Source organism: Podarcis raffonei, chromosome 8 (genome assembly GCF_027172205.1).
Source record: "Podarcis raffonei isolate rPodRaf1 chromosome 8, rPodRaf1.pri, whole genome shotgun sequence".
In the NCBI taxonomy this organism is placed as follows: Eukaryota; Metazoa; Chordata; class Lepidosauria; order Squamata; family Lacertidae; genus Podarcis; species Podarcis raffonei.
In genome coordinates this window covers 18,218,594-18,245,972 of record NC_070609.1, presented here as the reverse complement: position 1 = coordinate 18,245,972, position 27,379 = coordinate 18,218,594, and the positions used below count along the sequence as shown (strand labels likewise).

Here is a 27,379-nt window from a genome sequence, read left to right as displayed (position 1 = left end):
TGTAAAAGAGGCTCCCAAAGGCGGCAAACGGACGGGCTTCCACACCACACCGAAAGCCTTTCCGTGGCCGGAAAGCGCCTCAGCAGGTTCGCGTCTCTCCTCCACGCCACCCCCTTTTCTCCTCCTTTATGGGAGTTGGTAGTTTCCGTCGTTTGGGCGAGGCACCCACAGCGAGCGCTGCACCTGAGGCGCGCGGAGAGAGCGAGAGCCCTCAGAGGGGCTCGGCAGTCGGACGTAACTCGGGGAGCTTTGCGCGGGGCACGGCTGTTCCTGAAGGATTCGGCTGAAGAGTCCGCGGAGGGAAGAAGGGGCCGAAGTAGTGAAGGATCCGACGGAGTTCTCGCTTCCCTTTGCCTGCGGACCACCCCCCCCTCCCCGCGTCTCTCAAGCCAGCGGGGTGGGAAATGGAGTCTCGGCCGGCCATGCTGCCCTTGCTGTGGCTCTTGGGGAGCGCCTGGATCTTAGGTAAAAAGAACTTTTAAAAGTTTTTTTAAAAAACAGCGCGAGCGGCAGGACCCCCTTCTGCCTTGCCCCTCCACCCTCCTTCTGGGGGAAACTCGTCCGGGGTCTTCTGTTTTTTTTGGCGGGGGGGGGGAGAGAACTCGAGAGCTGATTGGGCGAAGGGCTCGCGCGCCTTTCTCCTTTTTTTGTTTGTTTTGTTTGGAGAGCTCAAAGGGGGTTTCTGTCTTCCAAAGGGTCTGGGGATATTTCGCAACTTGGGAAACCCACCTGTTCCAAGGTGTGGGCTTCCTGGTGAGGAAAGGGTATATGACTGCTGTTTTCTCTGTTGTTTTCTTTGCCCCCACCCGCCTTTCACAAAAAAGAAAATAGGGTTTCCGACAGGCAGAAATTAACAGAGTGAAGCCTTTTTCTTATTATGGAAGTGATGAGGGAAATCGGCACCTGTTAGGTTTCTAGCTGTTTCGTAGTTGTCGAAAGATAAGGAAGTTGGCAACTGAGATGATTTATCTATTGTATTTGGCTCCCATCTTTTTCTCCAAAGGGTTGCAGGTGGTGTACAGAGTTTTCTCTCTTTCTCTCCCTTACCCACATTTAATTGCCACAACAACCCTGTGAGGTACTAAGTTAGTTCTTGGTATGAGCTTTCGTGTGCATGCACACTTCTTCAGATACACGTGTATCTGAAGAAGTGTGCATGCACACGAAAGCTCATACCAAGAACTAACTTAGTTGGTCTTTAAGGTGCTACTGGAAGGAAAAAAATTTTTTTTGTTTTGACTATGGCAGACCAACACGGCTACCTATCTGTACCTGTGAGGTACGTTAGGCTGAGGGGCGGTGACCAGCCCAGGGTCTCCCAGTGATTTGAAACTTGGTTCTGTAGGGAGGCCAAGAAGCTTCAGTTTTCCCTAATCTGCTCCCTGTACCTCTGGGATGTAAAATACATGCCTTTTCTCTTCCGTTCCTGGGCCAACCTTCTTGGATTGAAAAACAAAGTTGTCTTGTTGGCTCCCTTCCCGCAAGGCAACAACCTTTCTCAACTTGAGGGATTGTCTGAGTCTTTCTTTGCATATAGGTTTGTCTGGTTACAGCCAAGTGATCTGCCTTGTTGACTTTGACTCCCTCAGTTTGTTGGGAGAGGAGGCTCATTGGGAGATTTAAAGGAACAGGGGCCAAAATAGGACCTAGTAACCCCATCTACGTGTTGTAGAAAATGCCTGTGTTTTCAAGGACAGAAGGAAAGGTAATAATGTCCAGCATCAGGGAATCTTATGAAAGCCTCATTGGAATTTCAACAGCATTTAATAGTTGGTGGAACTAAGAAATCCTTGCTTGCTGAGAAAACTACATTAACAAGTTTCCAGCCCCATGGGAGATAAAAACATTTGCTCCAGGGGAAAAGATTGGGATCAACCCATTGGTGGCTTAAATTTAGGCATGCTTTTATACCCCTTCCCCCACTATTGGCCGGGATTAGGTCTACCACATGGCAGGGTGTGTGCTTTGCATTTAATGGCCTTCCTCCAAAGTAAACACCCAGGAAAGGACTGATAATTGTTTTCGCTCAAACCTGAACCCTTTTCTGTAATCCTAGTTTCATGACCTAGAGAGAGGGATGGTTCTTCTGCAGCAGGTGATGTCACTTTTGTGGTGGGTGTCTTGCTTAGATGTCTGGACTCTACGCAGGACCAGCTTGTGGGAAATGTGGTCATCTCCGTTCCTCTCTTTTTCTCGGGTGATGTCTCATCTTGGCTGCTGTGGCAGCCATGACACGCCTGCCGAAACTGATCTCTGTACCAACCCACCCCCCTTCAGGCGAAACCACGGGAGCAAATAAAAGGAAGAAAGTTGATGCAAGCAGTGGACAGGGATTTGTTTTTTTTCGGTGAAAAGGATATTTGGATTGAAAATACTAGTGCAGTGGACAATGTAAATATCCTTCAGGCACCTAATAAAAACCACCTTGATCTGTCAGGGTTTTTTGTGTGTGAATATTGCTGGTTTGCGGGAACTCTGTGCTTTTCTAGACTGTTTGCTACCTGAGAAGCTAAACAGAAAGCAAATGACTGAAAGTGTAATACGTAAACAAAAATCTGCCCTTATTTCCTTATGGGGGACACAAGAGCCCTTATAGAGTCCTTTGTAGGTTCTCCATCGGTTGGAGAAAATAACAGAGGCCAACCAGAGAATATTGAGAAGCAAAGCAGCTTGTAAGCCTGATCTTTATTGAACTGTTGCAACAGGGTGCTCCCCTCACACGCAGGAGAAGGAGGAGGACCCAGAACCAAGGTGTGCCTGCCCTTATATAGACATTTTAAATTCCCTGCCCTGGAGCTCAAGACCACCCCCCACAAACATCATACCTACATCACAGAAAAGGTGGTCTACAACAGGAATTTGAATGTTGTTGTTTTTCCTGTCTGCCAGGTTATCTGATAATGCCTTATCTGATTGCCTTTCCTGGTAGTCTGCCCATTCCTTTGAGATGGTGATTACCCACTTCCTGAGAATTGTGTGTGCCTTCCTCTCTCTCCCCCCAAACCCCCCACTCAAGTTGAATTCAGTACAGTGGTACCTCTGGTTGCAAACGGGAGGCCCGTTTGCAACATGAAAAGAGCACAACCTGCAGTGGCGTGTCTGCGCACGCGCGGGTTGCGATTGGCCCTTCTGCTCATGACATCATTTTGTGTGTCTGTGCATGTGCGAGCAGCGAAACCTGGAAGTAACCCTTTCCGGTACTTCCGGGTCGCCGCGGGACATAACCTGAAAGAACGTAACAGGAAGCAAACGTAGCATGAGGTATGACTAAATAAAGTGGTTCCTCTTGCAATTGTATTATTGTTTCATGAGTACCCCCCCCCCCCCTGCAAATATGGTGCTTTTGGAGCTGCCATGGCACAGACACATAACTGAGGTACATTTCCTCATGGATCCTCAATTTTTTTTATAAGGGGTCCCCTCTAACCACCATCACATCAGAGGTCACCTCTTTTTACACAGATATATTTGTTCTGTGATTTTCAACTGACTATATGTAAAAATCATGAGGATCTGTGACTTGAGCCAATGTTCTTTGGTACTGACAGGCACCAGAACCCCTAGTTTATTGTGACAGGACCAGGTATGGCCTTCCCTATCCTTCCCTGGTTGGGCTTTGAAGAAGAGGTTAAAAACTTTTGCTCCTATTTTTGGTTGATGTCTGAACCGAACATAATATGTTTAACTTACTAGGATTTGTTTACAATAAACTAATTTTACTTTACTACACAAACAAACTGGCTTCTTTTAACAAACCATAGTTAACATTAAGCATATTTCAGAGTTCATATGTAACCATAATTGACTACCATGATGTCTGAGCACAGCCAGTACATGAAGTATTTATGCATGCCAGCTTGGCTGCATATGTGGAAAGGTGAAATACTTGGGGCGGGAGACTCCTATTGGAGTTTTGAGTTTCAGGGTTGATTATGAACAGTGGTTGTTGCATGACTTGGTAATCAGATCAGAAGAATTTTATTTGCATCAGCCACTAGCCATAGCAATAAAATGTACTGAAGACAGAGGTAAAAACTTAACTATACAGAATACGTTTTGGAGCTTTACATCAATAAATAATAGGTAGCAATTGGTGTTGACAAGTGTTATGAATAGATTAAGAAGTAGCTGTGGCCCATCATCACTTCATTTAAGTGCTAGAATGTTGACTGGTTTGATTGGAAGAAAATGGAAGGTGTGTTTATGTAGTATTGCAAATAGCTGCTCCCCTAAATTAGCTGCAAGTATGAATGCTCTGCTGAACTGGAAAAACTGTTGCGTGGCTAATGTACTGCAAGAATGTCTTTGTGGGTTCGCAAGTTCTATGTAGGCTTATTTACAAGGCTTGGCTAATGAGTCAGTTGGATTACTGGGGAAGATGAGAATAACATATGCTGGGGTTAGCAGTCCATCGATAGGAAGTCATTTGTTCCTTTCAGAATGGGAAACGATTTTCTGTAACCCAGAAGCTGCTGCAAGTTTCCCCTTCTTCAGGCTGCTTTTCAGTTACTGATTAACCCTCCTGGTTTAGCATGTATAGCTCTAGTTCTGTGTTTAGAGCAGAGTGAGGAACTGGCTGGTGGTGGACTAAATTGCCCCCACCCCTTGCAGGCTGACTGCTGGGAAAGACCTCTGGCTATCTTAATGATGCAGTTGTGATGCATGTCAAAGTTCACTGGAGGTTGCCTAGAAGGCTGATCAGTAGTGACTGCAACCTCCTTTGAAGAGGTACTTTCAGCACCATTCAGCTGATCGGTGCTGAGAGTGCATCTTCAAAGAGGCTTGGTGTAGCCACCAATCAGCTGATTTAAAAATGGAGCATTTCCCGCTCTCTGCATAGGAAGCAGTTTGGATTCAGAGTGCTTCCTCCAGTGTTTTGAATCAAAAGTGTTTCCTTTGGAGAAGGAAAAAAAAGCTCCAGACATCAGGTGGGGATGATTTGTGGGAAATGTTTTTGCAAGTCAAATTGAGTCCTGTGGCAGGCCAGATTAGTGCTGGAGGTCTCCCACCTCTGGTTTAGAGAAAGAAGGCAGCTGGATTGTGGAAGTGTCTAAAATGCAGAGCTGGAGAAAATGTTACTCTCAAACCTTTGTGCTTGTTTTTTGTGAAATGTAGAGTATATAAAGGAGATAAAATAAAGCCTGGTGAGTCAAGGAAAGAGATCGTCTTGAGAAAGATTCCTTGAAGACAGACTAGAAACAAAGGCTCATGGGGTTCATGTCTCTCTCTCTTTTACCCCACAATCCTGCATTCCTTTTTGTTTGAAAGATACCGATAACAACTCTCTGGCTTTCTTTTCTGGCTGTTAGCCAGAAACAGGTTAATGGTATGAATGAAGTTAAATGCATAATGGTTCTCTTGCCTGTGAGAGTGCATTTCCTCACTCTGTGCTAATGCCAGTTCTTGTTCCCTGTTGAAGTAGTGATAAAAACCTTTGGCTTAATAAATTTGCTTCTGCATTTGTGACAGCAAAGCTCTCTAGCTCACCTCACGTGTAGAAAGATATATCAGATTCCCAGGAGGCTAGACTGTGGGATATTTCCTGCCTTGTCCATCAACATTTGACAGGTTTAGATGGCCAGCATTTAGTTACAGAAAATGCTGTGTTTTCACTGAGCTTGCAGACACCATGTCTGATTTCCACACTTGAGACTTAAGTGTTTATTTCCTCTTGAAAGATGAAGCAGAGAAGCCAAACTGGCTTAACTAGGTGGTAGGGCTGACTGCATGCCCCTGAAATGAATTTGTTAAAAAGCGTGAGGGGCGTTTGCTAAGAGGATAAGGCAGGATTATTCACAGTCCTGGATTCTAGTGTGCAATGGTCGTAGTAATTGACTGTGGTGGAGAAACATTCCAGGAGGGAGCTCTGTGGCATTTTCTACTACTATTCTGCTCATTACGATGTCGTCCTATCTGTCTGACTGCTCTTATCTCCAGATCCTGCCTCTGCAATGCAAGTCACAGTGCAGAACCCATTCAACGTGGTCATCCTATTTCAACCTGTCACTCTCCAGTGCAACTACCAGACTTCAGCCACCACGCCACCTATTGTCACGTGGAAGTACAAGTCTTACTGCCGGAGCCGCCTGGCAGATGCCTTTAACCCCAGCAGCCAGGACAGCCAGATCACCAACCAGCTGCAGCAGAACAACCCCGGGTACAACCCATATGTGGAGTGTCAGGACAACTCCAGGACAGTGCGGGTTGTAGCTACCAAGCAAGGCAATACAGTGACCCTTGGGGACTTCTACCAGGGCCGGCGCATCACCATCACCAATAGTAAGTAAATAGCAACAGGAGCGGTGGCTGTTCTCCAAGAACCCTAATAGCAGCTGCTCTGTGAGGTAGGTTGGGAATGTTGGGGCCAAAGTCACCCAGAAAACTTGTTTGGGCAGGGATCTGAACCTAGATCAAAGTCCCATAGGCTAACTGTGGCATCAGATTGGCTTTCTCAAAGAAGGTATGTATGTATGAAGAGAAAGCAATGTTCTAGGTGGGCACAGGGTGATATAAGTTAAGGATGTAGACAGGTCGGGATCATGGAATAGAAGTCAAGATCTGGAAGTTGGACAAATGGAAGATATTTTTTTTGAAGCATCGTTCAGTCAGATCTGGCTTATGTTGGAGACAAAGACCGTGAGCTTAAAACACTGTGGCTTATTTGTGACTACAGATTCACAGTTTGGTACAGCTTCCCGGTGGCTTTATTCTTCTGTTTGTCTTGATTTTTTTTGGTACCCAGTTCCTGCTGTCCTGTGATTCTGTCAGTTTCACTGATGCAGGCTGTTGTGTTTGCAGTCTTCTTGCTGTGGCTCAGATTGCTAGGTGCCAAAGGTTCCTTTGGTGAGAACAGCAGCATATGCATTCTAAAGACAAAATAACTGTTGGGCCAGAGAGGAGCATGGCCTGAGGGTTGAAGGACTACATTTGGCCTGAGGTTCGCCACCCCTGGTCAAATGTTTAGCTGTCTTCAGTGCTGCATAAGCACTAGAAGGATGGGGTGTAAATTTTTATATAAAATAAAAATATCACAGGGCTCTTGTAATGATTACTGGGTAACATTATGTGAAGTGCTTTCAACACATAAAGCACTGTCTCACTTCTAAAGTATTCTTTCCCCAGGCTTTCTGTTTTGAGTTTCATGGGGCTTTTTTAAACCTACGTCTTATCTGTAGCACAAGGAAGAAGAAAGGCAAAGTGCCAGGATTACAACTGGGTGCGACCAGATTCCACACCTTCCTGTGCCCCAGTTTCTCTGTTGGCTGGAGCTAGAGAACAATAAGTTTACAAGTGCTGGAATGATTAGCTGTGCTTCCTGGCTAGGCAACTCCTCCCCTAGCCTAACATACAACCGCTTAATGTGCAGAGAGAATTTCGGTTCTGCGAGAAAACTTAATCCTAAAAGCCTTTGGAAAATTGAATTTTTGATTATTTGGCCTCAAGCTACAAAAGCTGAATTTGCAGGCAGTGCAGTCCCCAGAGTTCTGTGTAGCAGCACTCTACAGGCCACACTTGATAAGAGACTGATTTTGTCATGTAAACTCAGTGCACGAGTTCCCAGTAATCCATGTTAAAGCCAAAACCAATAGCCTAGATAGTTGAGTTTTTGTCAACTCTTGTTGGTAACAGCCTCCCCTTCCTGGGTCTTTCTCAGCCCAGATACTTGAGATTAAATGGAGGTGCCAAGAATTCAGTGTGAGAGCATACAGGCAAAGAATGCTATTCCTCTAAGCTTCTAAAGAGAAATTGTGGTGTTGCAACAGTATTCGCATTATTGTATGTATTAGCAGTCTTCTGTGGTGGAGAGAGAGACTGAGTGATAGGTGCTTGAGTCACTTAACAGTTTGACAAATCACAGGCTTCAGTGAAAAATGTTTTGCCTGGGCTGGTAGATTTGAACCACAAACTGCAAGCAGCAGGTACTTGATATGGCAGGATTGGGGAGGGTCAGAAATCTGATTGTAATTAAGGGGTCGGCAAACTAAGGTCCGCAGGCCGGATCAGGCCCAATCAGGATCCGGCCTGCAGACTGTCTGTGGATTGGCTTGGGAATTCTGCTTGTTCGGGCTGCGCCATTTCCCGCCTGTGCCATTCTCTCCCCCCTTCCCACACACACACACCGTGGCGGAGCCTCCTCCCTCCCTCCTCCTTGCTTCTACCTGCCCTACCTAACGGAGGAAGGGAGCTGGCTGAGCGCCATTTTAAGCAGCCCCTCCGGAGTCAGCCCTTTTGTGCCCTTCATCTTCCCTCCGCCGCCACCCTGGTGCTCCTGTGGACCAGGGAGCGGAGCGGATGAGCTCGCTCTGCCTACCCACGGGAAAAAGCAGTGGTGGTGGTTGTGGCAGCCCCAGGGAAGGTAAGCGCAGCGGCTGGGGCTGGGGTGGTGGGGAGGAGGACTACTTGCCCCCCTCGCCTCTTTTTCCACCTCCTCCTCCCTGGTGCTGCTTCTCTGGCCTGCCACAAGGTCTGAGGGACAGTGGACCAGCCTGCGGCTAAAAAAATTTGCTGATCCCTGTTGTAATTGATGGAGCATGAGATGTGTAGGGCCAAATCTTCTAAAGTTTTTAAAAGGTCAAACCCACCACTCTCAGTTGTACAAACCCTGGAGTACTTAAGCAATGTACTCTCTTTATGTTTCGCTTGCATTCACTCTATGTAGGTTTTGAGTTGTTGCTTCTGTATGGATTGAATGTTGTTTTTTTAACACCTTAAAGTATTCTTGCAACCAGCAAATGAACTGCTTGGGGCTCACTACGAACTACATCTTATCAATCCTAAAACAAATCTTATCAACCCTGAAAGGGCTTTGAATCCGGTTCTACTTCTAAACCCCAACAATCCTGTTAACTGCTTTTTGATGATATTGGTAGGTATTGCACAACTGGAGAACAGCACAGTTCACTGGTTGATAGCATGACTTCTGAAAGCAGCAAAACACTATTCCAGGGGCAGGGAACATGCTGGACTCCAACTTGCATCCTCCCTGAGCATTGCCCACGTTCGCTGAGGCTGCCAGGAGTTGGAATCCTGCAGCATCTGCGGGGCCCAGGTTCCTACATTTCTGCTCTAAGGAGATAGAATGGAAGAGAGAATGGAAGATTGTTTTCGAAGGGGAAAAGAATCATACTTGATTTTATACCTGTCTTTTCCAGCAAGTAAAATATTAGAGGCATTTTCCCTTTCTCTCTTGCAGAGAGGAGAATGCCTTCTGTTGTTGTTTTTTTAATTGTCTCAAAATGACTTCCAACAGATTAATCAGACACCTTTTTAGTCTGATTTAATACTTAGTCGAGAGTGAACCCTATTGGCTGTGGTGAGGCTTGGTTCACGCATAACACCAAGCCAGACTATGACTATGACTTTGCAAGAGAGTCCATGTATGTGGGTAACTGGAATGAAAATGGCAGCTGCTTTGCTCCAGCGCCATTTCTGCTGTTGCCACGCTGGCCAGAACTAAGCCAGCTTGAGAGCTGTAACCAAGGTTTGCACTTTGTATACTGCTTATGGTTTGCCTGAGGTTTACAGACCATAAGCCTGGGATTGCACATTATTCTAAAGCAAACCATGAACTAGCTCTGGGAAGAAGGAGGAGGAGGAGGAGTTTGGATTTAATATTCCGCTTTATCACTACCCTAAGGAGTCTCAAAGCAACTAACATTCTCCTTTCCCTTCCTCCCCCACAACAAACATTCTGTGAGGTGAGCGAGGTTGAGAGACTTCAGAGAAGTGCGACTTGCCCAAGATCACCCAGCAGCTGCATGTGGAAGAGCAGGACGTGAACCCGATTCACCAGATTACGAGTCCACCACTCTTAACCACTACACCACACTGGCTCTAGAGCAGGGAAGAAGCAAAGTTACTGCTCTGGGTACCTGCACCTTTGCTCTTTCCCTCTAAGCCAAAGTTTGTCTTATTATTGGGACTGTTTTCCCAGTAAGCATGCATAGGATTAAGCTGTATATATTGCAGCCCTAGTTCATTTAAAATAAAATAAACCAAATAAAAATAATTACAAATTGGGACCAAGAACAGCAACCATTTTGCAATCTTTTCACTATCTCGTTCCTGCTGTTGTGCATCACAAAATCGACCCCTGCTAAATTCTGGCAAGTACTGCTGTTTTCTTTTTCTCTCTCTTATGAACTCTGACATCAGCAAAGACTTGAGAGGAGAGGCAAAACAGGAATAAACAGCATTTACTGTTCCGGCAGGTCAAAAGTCCATGGCAAAAACCTACAGCTTGTGATAACATGTTTCAAAACAAGAGTCGATTGCCAGATTTGGAGGCATCACAGGGATGTTCTCTTTCTTGCCTCCCCCCAAAGGCATGGAAAAGATTGCAGTGTGATAACAGGAGTTTTTTCTCTCCTGCTACAATAGGGTCTGACTCACATTGCAGAAAACCAAAACAGCCCTTTTGGACACCTGGGCTGTTTCCCCCCGCTGCTTAAGCTCTGCATAGTTCTCGTCTTAGTAATGGGCAGAGTGGATTTAGTTGTGAAGCCTTCAGCAGCATCATAACCAGCAGTTAAAAAAAATAATTGCAATGCACTTTCCATCCTCGCAGCACTTTCTAAGCACCTAATTGCAGTTATTTCAGGAAGCACAGAAGGTCCACTTAAAAACTTGGTGCAGCTTAGGCTGATGTTCAGGTTCTGGAAACAATTGGTTTGTAGAATATGCTGATATTCCACTGATTTGCAAGTGTTGGTGCCTTCGAAACAGGGATGGTGAAGTGGTGGCTTGGTGTGGTCCTGGCCTTTGTACAGAATTTTAATCTTAAGAGTGATGCAACATTTGCTCAGTAAGGAACAGGAGAGGGTGGGGAAAAAATACACATGTGTATTTGCAAAACCCATCTATATAGGTTTTTAATGGTCCCGTCCAACTCTACAATTCTATGATTCTATGTTGCTGTGCTTGAGCATGTCCCTAGTATCTCCTGGGCTTATGCAGGTGGCGCTGTGGTCTAAACCGCTGAGCCTCTTGGGCTTGTCGATCAGAAGGTCGGCGGTTTGAATCCCCATGATCCAGTGATCTCCCGTTGCTCTGTCCCAGCTCCTGCCAACCTAGCAGTTGAAAAGCACGCCAGTGCAAGTACCACTGCGGCAGGAAGGTAAATGGCTTTTCCGTGCACTCTGGCACTCTTTACAGTGTCCTGTTGCATCAGAAGCAGTTTAGTCATGACCTGGAAAGCAGTTCTGTAAAAGTGAGGCCAACCCCATCAACTCTTGTATTGCCACTGCCGGTGCATCTGATATTTGCACATATATCGGTTTGCTATGGGGAAACATTCCTGAGTGCTGTTGCAGAACAAACCCTATTTTATTTATGCAGCTGTGAACCCCTATAGCAAGGCTGCGGGTTCCCTGCCTGAAAAGACCCAGCTTCTCATTCCTGCAAAACAGCAGAGATGCTGTTTGTACCAGGGTTAGTTGACATGGTGCCCTCAGGATGTTCTTGGACTACAGCTCCCATCATCCCTGACTGCCGGGCATTCTCACTGTGGCTGATGGGAGAGACCATCTAGAGGGCACCATGTTGGCTATCCCTGGTTTTTACAATCAGAGATAGTGAGCAGTACTTGTTGCTTCAGCAACTGCGCTAGAATGTGTATGTGACCAATTTCCTTCTCCCTCACCCAATGCTGCATCTGTGGACTTGTTAAAGTGGAAGAAGTTGAAGGCATAAATTGCCACCAGGTGAGTTAGCACGTGGAAAATAATTGCATGTTATTTTGGGCTGTATAAGGAAGTGAGGAAGTGGTTTCCCTGTGATGTTAGGTGTTGATGGCTTGATCTACCCAACTAATTGTTGTTAACCTGGCCCAGCCAGAAGCCTTGGAGCAAATGAGGAGTACCAGAATCCAAACCAGCTGAGAGAAAACCCTTTTTCCTGCACTTCCTTGTATCTCGCCCTATTTCATGCCTGCTATATTTTCCAGGATTGAATCATTCATTCTCCACACTGCCTTTTCCCTTGGAGAGCCTTGATGGGCCAAAGCTGTCTACTTTCCAGAGAAGGGAGAATAACTGGCCCATGAATTGCCACACAGCAGCAATGCAGAGTTGTGCAGATGAGAAAAAAATAAATACTTGGGAGATTCAATACATCCTGTGGGCTGGTCCTTGCCTGCTTGCGATTTAATTCTACTTCACGTTCAACCATTTCTGCACCCTGGTATGACTCAAAGAAGGGAAAAAAGAGCATCTGCTAATAGCCCGTACCTAACCATTGCGAGAGCATCCAATGCAATGTGTTAAAATTGTAACTTCCCTTTTAAGAAGGGAAGTACCACTGTTGATGGATGGACTTTTGTACAGGGAATATTTTTTTCCTTGAGACTTTGGGCAGAGAATCCGGCAAAAGTCTCAAAACAACCTTTCCCCCCTCCTACCGCTGGTGAGTGGTCCCAGCATGAACTACCACTGCACTGGATACTCCCTTCTTGTACCCTCCTACTAAATAGAAGTGCTTACCTGCAGATCTCTTCATCTTTGCAGACCTCCATCCTCAGCCAGGCACAGAAGTGCAGGGTCCCTTCATCATGGTCACAAGCCACACCCAAGATTATACAAGTTTAGAATAATAATAATAATAATAATAATAATAATAATAATAATAATAATGGGGCCACTAGGGGCGCATCAGAAGATGGCTGACAATAATATCTCTCCGATCCACACAAGGTAATTTGGAGGCTGTGATGGGAGTAAATAGCCTCCCTACCCCCCCAGGGTTGTGGGGTGGGACTGCCCTTGCCTGCTGTGCCCTATACCACCCCCGAATTTGTGGGGATGGGGGCACTAGCCACAATGCCCTCCTGTGGGATTTTGGCGCTCCTGGACGCCGTCTCTGATCTGCGCCACTAGCTGCAAGAACTTCAAAAGAAACAATTTGGATGAAGCGAATGCACATATTTCAAGGAAGAAGGGGGAGTAAAGACTGCTAACAGAAGAGATCTCTGATAAAACAAATAGAGTCGAAGGAGCAAGTATAAATCACGAGAAGATACGCCAAGACTCGGTATGGCAAAGGGACTGATGGGGGAGGGGGAAAAGCCTTCCTTTCTTTTATGTGATTAAACAAGGAAACCCCCCCCCCACAAGTCAGAAATGTCATTTTAAGGACTTAAGCTGTGGATTTAAGGCTGTGTGGAGATAAACTTTCGAACCAAAGCATGTTTTGAGAAGAGCGTGGAATGTATAAGGGCTTTGGAATGACGCAGTTAAAAGTGCCGTCGCCATATTGGGAAGTTCTGTCGGAGGACTTAAGTCTGGGAGGAGAAATAGAGAAATAGAGCTGTTTTTATATTGTGGGTGAATCTCCTCAGAGGGACTTAAGAACAACAGTTCTGTAATTAAAGATGGAAAAAGTGATGTTATCTATGAAGGCGATGATATATGGAAACCATCTCGATTTGAGGATTGGAAGAACGGAAAAATTCACACAGGATTATTATTGGTGTTTATCGGCTTAAGGAGACTATCAGAAGAGATCATAAAGAAAAAAGAGAAAATAGATGAACAAGAGGTGATGTGGAAACAGCAAGATAAGACTGGATAGAATTATGAACTTTGTTTGGACTGATTTGGACATTAACGCAGTAGCAAGAAGATGATCAGAATCCCCCTTCGGATCTTGAAATATGGGTCCCCTCAACAAAATTTAAAATTCGGCTTTGTAATTCGGAATTTATGTGATTTGATTTGATTTGATTTGATTGGCCGGTTAATAAAAATTATTTAAATAATAATAATAATAATAATCAGAGGTACATTCCAACAATCAATGCCGATCTCCATGTGCTCCCTTCCTGTTAGATCTCTTTTTTCTACGCACACACATGGGCAAATGATTTGGTGTGCTCCAATATAGTGGCTTGTGCTCTACATGAAGTTCAATTGTGTGTAGAAGAACTTGCACACCATTTAAAAAAAAACCTGAATAGCCTTGTGTTTTCGGTTTTCATAAATGTTTGGCTTTCGAGCATACAGTGGCTAAGAAGCTTCCTTTTTGTCTGATTGGGCTGTTCTTGGATGCTGGAGACAGGGACACTGCTGCAGAAATAGTCATGGGTGTTCGGCCCTTTGCGACCTTGGACTGCTGCTTCACTGAGCGCAAGGAGGAGAGCCACCTTATATTGTGTCTCTTGTCTGTAAAAGAAGGTGTAGCAGGGACAAGCCTCCCCTCCAGTCAAGCCCTCTTGCAAGAAGTTGCTGGGCAATTTAATTGTGAATTTGGAATGTGTTTCCTGGAGAAGCCCCTCTGACAGTTTCTGGCTTAATCCCAGGACTTTTCCCCCTGGCAGGGTGGGGTGGCTCGCCTCTGCAGGAGATTTCCTTTTTCCCTTTTCTTGTTCCTCTTGAACAATGAGTCTTCCACCAAGTGAGAGAGGCCCGGTATGGTTGCCTATTTCTGATCTCCTTGCAGCAGAAAAGCTAGGTTAAGCTTTTGAAAACAATTCAGGCTGAAATTGGGGCACAGCTTCTCTCTAGGGTCCAGAGCTCGCTTTCAGAGACAGGTGCTATTCAACACTTGTGCACAAAATACTCCACCTTGCTGCAGTTTCCAGTTCTTACATATAGGTAAATTTCTTTAAATGAATGGTTGGAAAGGTAGGTATCCGTATGGTTTCTCGTCATGAGCAATGGTTTGCAGCTTCCTGCGATGCTCATAGATTCCCAAGACAAGAACCAAACTGATGGTACAGTTTATAATAACCAGTGGAAGAATATGATTTTTCTTTAGAACAATATTATGGTTTCATATGTAGGAGTATACAAGGTTTCCCTACAGAGGCGCAACCTTGAGAGAAGATGCCGTGACTCTGCTTCACATTCATCTATCCAAGGAGCTGACTTTTAGCATCTGGGTTGATACTTTTTTCTTCTTCTCTGCCTTCTTTTTCATCCTTCTCTAGATGCTGACCTCAGCATTGACCAGACAGCTTGGGGAGACAGTGGGGTGTACTACTGCACAGTGACTTCCAATCAAGACTTGCAAGGCAACAACGAGGCCTACGCTGAGCTCATTGTTTTGGGTAAGTGACAAGGCTGCTGTTGAGCACACAGGAATCTCTCAGGACAGATCAGGGCAGCTTAATTGCATGCTGTGGGAGGCTTTGTAGGAGAGGATGCTCTCGCACAAGTCTAGCTGGCCTACTGGGTAAATCCCCAGGAGGAAAGGAAGACCTGGATGGTTGTCAAGCTTAGTTTGCCCTGCAAAACTGGTGCGTGTACCTTTGCTTTCCAAGTCCCACGCACTTTGGGTTCATCCACAGAAGAATGAGGTGATGTAGTTCATATTGCAGGTGGTAGCTTTTATTTTTTACTGCTTGCCCAGATTTGTTGCGTTACAAAAATACACCAAGGAGAAAAACAACACAGGAGAGAAGAGAGGTGCTGTGCTAGTTTTCACTCAGACTTTTTAAGTGTAAGGAAGCATCCAAAATGTTTATCTCCCCACCTCAATAACTCAGGGTCTGAACTGGTGCAGTCCATTCTGTTGCCCAGGCTCTACTGCAGGGGTCGGCAACCTAAGGCCCACAGGCCACAAGCGGCCCATGGGGGTTGTTTAACTGGCCCATGGACCCCTGCCGCCCACTCGGGTCAGCTCCCATGTGCCGCGCTACGGCCCGGAGCAGAGTAGGGACTGCCTTCCGCAACACTGGCTGGCTTCCCATTGGCTGCAGGAAGCTCCTGCAGCCAATGGGAAGCTGTGCATGCCTCCTCCATGCTGGAAGGAGTGCCGGAAATAGCGTTTGCGCGTGCGTGCGCGCACACTCTGGCCCACAGCGGTGTCTGCGGGACTGTGATCTGGCCCAAGCCACGAAAACTTTGCCGACCTTCTCTACTGCCTTAGCCTGCTTTGTGCGCTGCACCAGCAGCCTAAGAAACAGCTTCTGGGACCCCAGCCCTGTGCTTCCTGTCCTAGCACCAGTTGCATCCAGGCTGGCATATAATTCCTTGTGTTTGATTGCCTGCCATATCAGCCCCACTGCTTTATGCCCAGCTTTGTTACAGCACTGGATCCCTCGCACTCCCAACCTATGCCACACCCTATCTGGGACACCCATTCGTAGACACACAAAAATTTGCTACTCAGGTGTCCTCTTGTAGTCATTTGTAAATACTCTCCAGTGTGTGTGTGTGTGTTCTGGGAACAAAGCAGGGTCTCTGGACTGGAGCCAAGGTGCAGGTTGATCTTTGTTTGCTTTGCACACAGGGCTCTTTCTTTGCAAAACCTCTGTGTGTGTGTGTGCACGTCTGTGATACTGTACTGGAGGAACCAGTTCTAAGTGCGGGTGGAGACTGGGATTCTGAAGTGTCCCTTTATCGTGGGCAGTGCCATGTCACCCTGCCCTGTAACATTGGCCCCTGTCATGAGGAATTTTGTGTCCTTTGTGGAGCTTAAAAAAATACTCTTCTTGTATATTGTTACTTAAGCAAAATGCATGGAATTTTGCTTATTCTACATGTTTCTGCCTTTCTCAGTGATTGTGTGCTACGAAGGGCACACAAGCCTTAATGCTACCTGCTGGAAATATTATTGCTTGAGTTGCTAGGGATTGATTTTGGGACCTTGTGCATATGCAGTAGTAGTTGCAGTTAAGATTGTCTTGGGTAGCAGGGCTGGGAACAACCCTTTTGTTTTGTCTGAGGACTTGGGGAATTGTTGACGGTCGGAAATGGATCAGTGGTCTAACTGGGTGAAAGGCAAGTCAATATGTTACTTGGCCTAATCCCACTCACCCTTTTCCTTCCAGGTCCATTGTAGTTGGATTAATTTCATAAGGCTTTGCCTGTGTACTTTTCAGGCTCCTTGTTGCATACATTAGGACTAGAAGTTTGTTTTGTTCTTAAAAAAACAAAACCAAACACAGATCCTTAGTGTTGAATTTTGTGCACCAACACGCTGCTTGTGGTTGTGTGCTGTGAGCAGATCTTCGAAGCAGAGAGGAAATGAACGTGAATGGACTTTCCTGCAGTGGCAGGGATTAAAGGTGTGGCGCATCATATCTTATCTGTTTTGTTTATTAACATCTTTTGTATACCAAGGGGGCAACGTGCCCTTGGGACCCAGTGTGAGTTTGTTTTCAAACTGCTGCTGTTCTTTTTCGTATGACTGCATTCTTTAATTTGTATTTTGCAATTTGTGCTGTGATTTTTACTTAACTTTTGCACTCATGGCTCTTGGCTAAATGGAACCTCAATGTCCAGAGCAAGTACCGTATTTTTCGCTCTGTAAGACGAACCAGACCACAAGACGCACCTAGTTTTTGGAGGAGGAAAACAAGAAAAAAAAATATTCTGAATCTCAGAAGCCAGAACAGCAAGAGGGACCGCTGCGCAGTGAAAGCAGTGAATCCCTCTTGCTGTTTTGGCTTCTGGGATAGCTGCACAGCCTGCATTCGCCCCATAAGACGCACACAACATTTCTCCTTACTTTTTAGAAGGGAAAAAGTGAGTCTTATAGAGCAAAAAATACAGTATATCTCTGTGTACTGTATGTCGAGGGCAAAAAACAACAACATGGGAGGGCTACTACTTTATGCCCTGGTGAGCTTCTCAAAGTCATCTGTGTGGCCAGTATTAGAATCAAGATTTCAACTAGGCAGATCGTTGGTCCTATCCTGCAGGCTCCTGAGCAACTTTCTGGCATTGCCTGACTGCCAAGTTAACTAATGTTCAGATCTGTGACCTGGTTCTCGTCCCACGCAATTATGTTGTTTATATCAATCCATTCCTCTGGGGGGCTCTAGGAGTTCTCCCCCCAGAGGGAGCAGAGCAGGCAGGGAATATATTGGGACGCCTCTGTGCAGACAGCTATTTCATACTGTGTGTGTTATTGTCTTGAGGTTTTCTACTCCCAAGTTGGCTAAAACTGGGAGACCTGCTTTCTTCCAGATAGTACCCTCTCTGTGGAACGTGTCTGCTTCCTGTCAGTTCCTGTACTCTTCTTTTTCCTCTATTTTTTTTATGTCAGAAACCATATTCCGCCCCCATGCTCAGGAACTGCAGCCAGGGTGGTGTGCCTGGCTGTGCCAGGGTTGCATGTTCTGAAAAAATGCCAGTTGCTTACAGCAGGGCCTGGGAAAGGAAATATTTTCCCAAACATTCCACTCTGAAGGTGAGAGTGCGTGCCTGGCTTGCAGTTGCTCCATCAGGGGGACGGATGGGGACACACACACAAACACACCCAGGAATGTTAGTCCTTACCTCTCTGCCTTCTCCATTTCCTTAAGACAAAAGCAATGGGCTTATCTTAGGACAAGGTAACAATTGCAGGCTCCTCACTTCTTGACTGCCGCATTTAAATAAGGACTTCCGTGCATCACAGATAAATCACTGCAGATGGAATTTCTGATATTACCATTTGCCCCTCTAGGGTTCCTTTTCAGTCTGAGGGCCGTATTTCCTCATAAACAGCCTTCCAGGGGCCACATGCCAGCATGGCATGCCGGATGGGTTAGCCTTTGTACAGTGGGCTTCGTTCCAGTTTTGCAGAAGTCTCTTGTTTTCCACACACACACCTCTCCCGTCATTCGTGCAAGCTCAGGGCATTATGATAGTCGGAGGAGACATTCTAGCCAACCAAAGCTGTTAAGGAAAGCGCAGAGCAGGGACGGCATGGGTCTGGGGTGAGTCCCAAGGACAGAGGCCTGGAGGGGGCTGCATTTGGCCCTAGGTTCCAAACCACCGCTTTAGCTGGCCCAGAAGTGCCTGCCTCCAGGAGCAGCCAGCTGTATTTAGTAACTTTCTTTTCCCTGTGTTTTTGTTTGTTCTGTAGGCAAATCCTCCGGTGTCTCAGAGCTTTTGCCAGGCTTTCAGATAGGGCATATGGAAGGTACTGGCTTTGCTTCTTTTTCCATGCTGTCTTTCCTGGGGTTGTGTGGGGTGGGTGGATAATACTCCTTTGTTCTTTAATATGTCCTATCCTTGAATCTGTCGGGGTAGCAGTAGGCGTGCCTGGGTTTGGAAAGGAGTCCAAAATGTCTGTCTCTTAGGGTACTTCTTTTGTTAACTTGCTACCACTGCAAAACTCTGTAGGCTTCTTTTACATTTCTTCCAACCTCCCCACCCACCCACCCACCCACCACCTACCTCTAACTGTGATGTATAAGAGAACCTGTCTTTTCATGTCCCTGCTGTAGAGATGCAGGCTTAAGTGCAGTGTGCGATTCAGGGTCCCTTGAGCCTGTAACTGAATTAGGAGTGGTTCACACATACATTGGGGGGGGTTCACCTAAAAAAAAAAAGGTCAAGTGTGAAGACATCTGAAGGCAGCCCTATTTAGAGAAGTTATTAATGACTGATGTTTTAATGTATTTTTAAACTTTTGTTGGAAACCGCCCAGAGTGGCTGGGGAAACCCAGCCAGATGGGTGGGGTATAAATAATGTATTATTATTATTATTATTATTATTATTATTATTATTATTATTATTATTTGTTAATGTTACCAGCATCTGGATTGTGCAGAAAACACATTTGGGCAAGCTGGAACTGGCTGCAGCCTATCTACCGAGTTTAACGTCATAGCAAACCTTGGTGTTCATTTGCACATGATATTGTTATGATGGTGGTATGCGCAGGGGTTGCTGTTGTGTCTTAACACTAGCCCCCTCGATAAACTTTGTTTTGGAGTTCCCCATTGTCCCTGATCACTGGCCATACTGGCTGGGGTGCTGGGAATTGTAGGGCAAAACATTGGGAGGGTGCCAGGTTGGTGAAGGCTGGGTTATGCATTGTTCTGATATTCTTTAGCTGGAGGGCATAAGCAAAGGGTCCCCAGCTTTGGTTTGTCAGGACTTGCTTAGGGGCTGCTGCTATGCAAGTCCTTTCAGCCCCAGCAGCTAGTGAGAGGGAAGGGTAAACCACACTGGTATCCTACACAGAACGCAACTGCTTGCGAAGCAGAAAGGCAGTCCCCTAACACTCCATTCGAAGTTGGTGGGAGAGCTATACTTAAAACCGTGCTCTAGCAAGCTGAACACAACCAACTCATCCTGGAAAACTATCATTAGATGATGAGGACTGCTGAGGCTGGCTTCAAAGCATGAATGATGGACACCAGCACTTGAGAGCTTGCTGCATTTGACAGACCTAGGTGGAGAGATCTGTGCCATGAGGCCTTGTCCCTCTTTGAGTTGTGGTGTGTATGAGTTTGAAAGAGAACACGCTCCATACTGCAAGTTCTGCGGTCTTCATCTGTTGGGCTAATCCCAGAACCTGTGTTGGTAATATATGGAAATTGGTCTGCCAGTCTAGGATCATATTTCATTTTGCAGCTGTAGGGCCCTTGAGTTTAAAGAACAATGTATAAAAGCAGTGGATGAAGCACCCAACAGAAAGAGAAGGAACGAGAGGAGCAAAAAATGTGGCACATTGAAGGCTTTTGCTTCCCTGGGCGACTTGTTAGATGTAGGTTCAGCATTGACACTGGACTTGCACATTACTGACACATGGGAGGGATTTTGCCTCTGCAAAGCAATCTTGGTGCAGCAGTCCTTTTGCTTAGGAACAGCAAGAGGGGGGTGAGGGCCTGATCCTGATCCTTTAGGAGACAGAACAGCACAATGAATGGGATAGATGTAGAATGAATGTCTAGATATTTATCAGCCCTTTGGGATTCAGGATTCAAGAGGATCTGTTGGCATGCACTCAGCATGCAACAGGATCAGTTAGGGTCTGAGAGGAGGGACTTCCGGGCCTGGGCAATGCAGGATCTTGTGTGAGGAGGGGGCAGAAATTGTCAGTTTGCTGAGGCTGTCACACTGAGAGCTGTATATTAGGGCAAGGAGTGCCTGGTATCACAACTAGCATTCTCCTCCTCAATTGAAGCTTGTTGACTCTTTGTAGAAGCTGCTAAGATGGCCTAGCCCTTCTCTCTAGATGGAACTTGATTCATAGGCTCTGTCTCAAAAGGACTTTTCCCTCCCCACCCCCCTTTCTTCCCAGACTGGCTCTTTGTCGTCCTGGTGGTGTTAGGGTTCTTTCTGGTCTTAATGCTCTTTGGGATCTGCTGGTGTCAGTGCTGCCCTCACACCTGCTGCTGCTACGTCCGATGCCCCTGCTGCTCTGAGAAGTGCTGCTGTCCTGAAGCACGTAAGTCTTGATCTTCTCTTCCCCTGAACTGCGAGAGCAGGCAGAGCAGCTTCTGTTCTCAGATCTGCCATGAACCTTCTGCCTGACCCTAGGACAAGTTCTCTCATCTTTGTGTGACTGCCCATAGGCTTATTAGTAAAACACCCTTGGCTCTGTGTCAGAGCAGTCCCTAACTTTTCCCAAGCTACCTAATGCTGCATTATATCAGCATATTTCTGTAAGGGAAACATGGGCAATATGGAAGCCATCTGCCTACATTTGCACTGATGAAAAGCGGAGCAGGGCAAATGTTATCACTGACCCTGAATTTGTGATTCCCCTGAATGTTGCTGGAGGAATGCCCTGAACATTTGGCTTAGAATTCCTCTTCTCCAGCATTATTATATTGTAATCCCTAACACAAGCATGTCTTCAGTCTACCTTGCAGGGAAAGCTGCAACTTCAGGGGCCCCCAGTGTTTATGCACCCACCCTCTATGCATCCAGTAACCATCTGAAGCAGGGGCCCCCAGCCACTGTGATCCCCATGGGTCCAATGCCTGCCATGTACAATGGTTATGGAGTGGATTACGACAGAGCCAGTTCAGGTAAGTGGCTTCTCCTAGCCAAATCCTTGCTGTCCCAGAGCTAGTTCCCTGCTGGACTGAATTGACAGTTCTAAAAGGCTTTGTGCTAGCCTAGAGCCTGACTCTTGTGAGCTCTCATTTGGGCTTAACCCTGGTCTGCTGGGTGATAGAGCTGGTTCCTCACTTCTTGTAACTGTTGGGCAGCTGCTGTCTTGCTGAACACAGTGATAAGCACATTCGGCTTTGGAAACAATCATGTAGAGGGGATGGAGTTCTTCTTCTTAGCTGGAGTTCTTCAGGCAGAGCAGGTGGTGAGGATCCTCTGGCTTGCAGGTCAGATGTGGCCTTTGAGGCTGTTTTCCCCCAGACCACACCCACCTCCCCACACCTGATGTGTGATGTCAGGGGTCAGGCAAGTAGAGAAGTGCTGCCAGTGCACAACCAGGGGCTTTAAAGTGATTTACTCCAGCTACAAAATATGAGGCTAATGAAGAGGCCCGTGACCATCTGGGCTGTGAGTCCTCGTTCCTGCCTACAGGCCTTCCCCCGTCCCTGGCCTGGGAAGGCACAGCCCTGACTGACTCCAGCTACAAAAGCTGAGGCTGCTGAATAGACAGCTGAGTAGGGTTTATTGAGGGGAACTTATTTTATTTTAGAACTTACTATGATTTATCTGGAAATTGTCCAATTAGTGTACTTCTTGATGATTTATTTATTGTTTATGCCTCCTTTTGCTATGTTTGTAATTATCTGATTTTTTTTTATAAGCCGCCTTGCACATTGTTTGAACCTATGGAAAGGCAGCATACAAATAAAATTATGAATGAATTAATGATTGTGCATTGGCAAAAGAAGGCAGGCTTCACCTCTGCCACCCAGTGACTAATGGGAAGTAGAGTTGAAGCCTCCAGATTTGGCTGTACACAGTGCTTTGAAGGCCCAGCTTTTGAGACTTCAAAGTGCCGAATCACCTGGCATCAGGTGCTTGACAGGCAACGCTAAGTAAAAGGGGTCTTGTTTACAGGGTACAACAGTGAGCCCCAGAACTGCAAGAATGACCTGATACTGCTTGTACAAGTTTGCAGGATTGAGGAGTGTAGGGATGATCAGTCATTCTCATGGCTGAATACCAAAGTTCTTTGACAATCCTTGCTGTCTCTTTATTTCATTGCAGTTGGTGGGAACAGCTCCCAGGTGCCCCTCCTGAGGGATACAGATAGTATTGCAAATGCTGGTAAGAAACATGTGTATTGGGGATAGAAGCAGAACTGTCTGCTTGGACCTTCATTGAGGGGCATATAAAAATGAAGTCGTGACAGCAGGCAACCTTTTGGGTGGACAAGTGCTTCACCATTGGCTGAACTAACCTGCTTCATTGTGGGAGAGCTGCCTGTGAGCTCACATGGGGAATTGTGCTTTTGGGTGATCCAGCTGTTTGTATTTGCAAGCAACTGAGGTTGAAAGCTTATGGGGTGTGGAGAGAGAGATATTGAGGGCTAATGCTTCCCTCTGCTGCACAGAAGCAGAATTGCTTGCTAATTAGTAAAGATAGAGCAGGAAATTGCTCATGTAGTGAGTTTGCTTAGGATTTCCTTCTCACCTTCCAGATGCACACTTTTTAGGATAGTATGAGAGGATACCACATAGGCTTCTGAGATATTGTCCTGTTTAGTGCCCAGGAATGGCACTTGCAAGATCCTGGGCAGCTCCTCGCCACCTCTTCTATGCTGAGCAGGGCCAGCAATGGTGCCACTTGGAGGAATAGCACCCCATGCCCACCAAAGTATCTTAACTGGGAAGAGTTCAATTCCCCCAGTGGGCCATTGCTGACCATATTGGGTGGACAAGTTCCTATATAGAACCTTCAAGCTCCTGGAATGCAAGTATGTGGCCGGAAAAAAAAGCTAAAAATGCAGCAGCAGCAAAAACAAGCCAGAAAATGTACAGACTGGCAGAAAGTGGACAGATTTTAAAAACTCCTGCTTGGAACAGAGGTGGCAAAAGAACATAGGCAGGGTGCTGTTGCCCTCTTTGTACCGATACTCAGTAGCACACCTAGTTTGAGCCGTTGCTTGGACTATGTGTTCCAAACATAGCTGTGCTGAATACTTGCTGCTACAAGGTTTAGGGCTATAGTGCCACAGATATATGAATGCTATCCTGCCATTTGAACTTAGAAAGCCTTGGAAAGGGATTCATGGAGACAACAACTGCCTCTTGGGGAGAAACATCAGGCTCAGCAGAGGAGAGAATTTTCCAGGTTGTGTTGGGAGGACCTTTCCCAACATGCAGAGAAATGTGCCCTTGTTCACAGAGTGCCTGTTGCATCCTGGAGATTCCCCCTTTATTTTTAAATCTGCTGAAGCAGGCGACGAGGTTGCCGTTTATTCTCCCACTTTTCTGCAGCCAGACCCTTCATCTGCTGTAGGCTGTGCAGGCAGGTTGGGGGGCAGCTGTAGACCAAAAGACTGGGAGAGGCAGGGTGCAGGAGAAGGGGCAGCTATTGCCTCTTTCCAGTTCAGCGCTGCATTTAAAGATCTTGGTGGTGGGCAAATCCCTTGGTTGTAGCCCTGTTTGCTGCGTTTTGTCCCGTGGAAGAAATTTGGCTCCCTGCAAATAGGGAAATGGGCCTCTGTCCTAAAGCCTGCTCCTGGTGTCTCTTCCCCAGCTGTGCGCAGCGGCTACCGCATCCAAGCCAACCAGCAGGATGACTCCATGCGGGTGCTCTACTATATGGAGAAGGAGCTGGCCAACTTTGACCCCACCCGCCCGGGCCAGCCTAATGGGAGGCTTGAGAAAGGTACTTTGGTTGGGTCCTTCTTTATGTGTGGAAGCACACCACGGGGCTCCCCAAGAGCAGCCCTCAGGGACAGCTGTTTTTTAGGAGAGCATGATAACTAGCTGATGACTCATTTGCAGCCTAGAAGCTTTTGACCCCCTCTTGCACTTACTTTCCAGCCTCCGTGATGAGCGAACTAAGCTCTCTGCATGAGGACGATCGGCGCTACGAACTGCGGCAGGGGCTGGGCCGTCTGCGCGGCCAGGCCATGTCCCCCATCAGCGACGTGGAAGAGGAGAGCATGCGGAGCAGCGAGACCAGGCGCTTGCTACCTCCCTTGCAGCGCGGCCACTACGAGGACCCTCCATCGCGAGGCTATGGCCGGCGGCCCCGATCCCGCTCGGTGGACGCTCTGGATGATCTGGACCGGGACCCTTATCCAGACCGACCCAGGAGCCGCGGCCGACGTGGCTCCGATGATGACGAGTGGCACCGCCGCGACTATTCCCCAGACTCCCGCGACGACTATGACCGCTACGGCGGACGGCGCAGCCGGAGCAGGGATGACCTGAGGGACCTGGACCGATCGCACTACGATGACCGGATCTTGCAGGAAGCGCTGCGGCGGAAGCAGAAGGCAGCCGGCCGTGAGGACCGGGATCATGCCAGTACATCAAGTGGGAGGCCCGGCAACAGGAGAAACGGAGATGTCGATAGCAATGGGTTCCCGCCTCCACCACCTCCGTACACAGAGACAGAGTCTGTTTCTTCCCGTGGCAAGAATGACCGCAAGCTCCGGAGGGTGAGTAGTGGGGTAGGGAGAGAACACTGCCAACATGGTGCATGATAGAATTGCCTTGGAGTTTCAGGTGAAACATGGCCTTCAGTTGACTGCTGGGTCCTTTTACGTTGCTAGCGAAGTGGAGGAATGAGGCCCTCAAGGTCGATTCTTTTCTTTCTCCTGAGGAGGTTGAGCTGCTGTTGGAAGAAGGGGTTCAACAGAGGAGATGTTCCAGGGTAGAAGTGGGTCTCTTCAGGTGTTGCGGGACTCCCAGTTTCCATCCACACTAGCATAGCCTGTCTTCAGGTATTATGGGAATTGGAGTCTAGTAATGTCTAGGGAGGCCACAGTCTCCCCACGCCTGTTCTTGGGGCTGACCCAAATTGAAGACCCAGCGTTGTACTGATAAGAGCAACTGAAGTGATTGGGGTGGTTCAGTCAGCTTTATAAAGGTAAAGGTAAAGGGACCCCTGACCATTAGGTCCAGTCGTGGCCAACTCTGGGGTTGTAGTGCTCATCTCGCTTTATTGGCCAAGGGAGCCGGTGTACAGCTTCCGGGTCGTGTGGCCAGCATGACTAAGCCGCTTCTGGCAAACCAGAGCAGCACACATAAACACTGTTTACCTTCCTGCCGGAGCGGCACCTGTTTATCTACTTGCAGTTTGACGTGCTTTCGAACTGCTAGGTTGGCAGGAGCAGGGACCGAGCAACGGGAGCTCACCCCGTCGAGGGGATTCGAACCGCCGACCTTCTGATCGGCAAGTCCTAGGCTCTGTGGTTTAACCCACAGCGCCACCTGTGTCCCAGTCAGCTTTATAGGGGAAGATTATCCAGCAGCTAGGGCTTTTTAGGATCTGCTATGGGAATGTTGCTTAAAGGAAGACCAAAACTAGCTTTCTGGTTAGTGGCTCCAAGATAGTAGAATTGGAGACCCACCAGTATCTGTCTTTATTACTGAAGCTCAGGAAGCTGTGCAAAGGTGTTTTAGGGGGCCCGTCTTTGGATCTTGGTCAATAAAAGCGTGTGTGTCATCTATTTGTGGTGTTTTTGTTACATCTTGTGGTGTTAACAGCCTTGGGTTGTTCTAAAAATCTGGTGAGATATAAACGTCTTAAATTGTATTACTGAACCTTGACTTTCTTTTTGCCCTACAGAATCATGCTGTCAGCAGGGAAAGTTTGGTGGTTTAACCCTTTCCATACCTTTGCCTTGGGTGGATGAGAGAAGTCCTGTGCCTTGGACAGCTACAACAACTGCGTCTTGGCTTGTTGATATGAGCTTTATTCACCTGGAGTCTATAAAGTGGAGCAAGTGGAGCTTTTGTGTATGCCCAGCTGACAACAGGGACTAGTCGACTGGACCAAACTTGAGAAATGGACCTCATGGTGCCTTAGGTTTAACTTCATTGCATATCAGCTGAGAATCTTAAGGAGTTCGCACTGCAGGAGAACTCTTAAGATCCTTTTTGGGTGCTCCTTTTAAATTTCAGGCCTAGTTTTATTTTTTACGTAGTGTTCAGGAGGGCACTTGAACGCGATCCTACAGTACTGTACTGGAAACAGAAACCAGTGGTCTTATTTTGCCAAAAGGAGATCTTCCTCTCCCTTTACCTTTTTGAATAATTTTGAAGATGATTCCAAAGAGAATCTACCGGAACTACATTTTCCGCATAGGTTTTTGAAATGCTTCAAACACATTTTTTTTCTTTTCATTTTATTTTTTATTCCGTAAAATTTATGTACCGCTTGATTGTAAAAAACAAACAAACAACCTCAAAAGCGGTTTATGAAAGTGGTTTATACATGAGTTGTGTGATTTTGTGCGTGCAAGATATTTTCCCTTTGTAAACAAAGTATAGACTGCCAGTGCTGTAAATATTCTAAGGCAGGCGTGGGAAACCTGTGGCCTTGCAGATGTTGCTGGACTACAAATTCCATCACCCCTGACCCCATTTTCTGGGGCTGATAGGAGTCTTAACAACAGCGGCATCACTACAGGCTCCCAACCCTTGTTTCTAGAGCGCAAAGAGCTTATAATTTTGTTGAGATTGCTGTTTTATAGAAATGAAAATAAAACGAGTAGGATTGAATTCTTGACTAGGATGTGATGTTGGAAAAGGGTGGGTGAAAAACATCCCTCTTACTA

The 27,379-nt window shown here is 46.7% G+C and overlaps 1 protein-coding gene across 3 annotated transcripts; it reads left to right on the top strand.

The window, feature by feature from the left end:
• On the top strand, positions 1 to 27,323 carry LSR (lipolysis stimulated lipoprotein receptor). Of its 3 annotated transcripts, XM_053398256.1 has the most exons (10): positions 1 to 465; positions 5,938 to 6,279; positions 14,924 to 15,043; positions 18,793 to 18,849; positions 20,963 to 21,109; positions 21,525 to 21,695; positions 22,849 to 22,908; positions 24,343 to 24,474; positions 24,633 to 25,255; positions 26,389 to 27,323. In XM_053398256.1, exons 1-10 carry the CDS (start codon positions 405 to 407, stop codon positions 26,422 to 26,424), a joined length of 1,749 nt encoding a protein of 582 aa, XP_053254231.1. In that variant the 5' UTR covers positions 1 to 404; the 3' UTR covers positions 26,425 to 27,323. The 3 variants fall into 3 exon arrangements, with proteins under 3 accessions (XP_053254231.1, XP_053254233.1, XP_053254232.1); XM_053398258.1 differs by lacking the exon at positions 24,343 to 24,474; XM_053398257.1 differs by lacking the exon at positions 18,793 to 18,849 and having other exon boundaries at positions 2 to 465.
• The last annotated feature ends 56 nt before the right edge of the window (positions 27,324 to 27,379 follow it).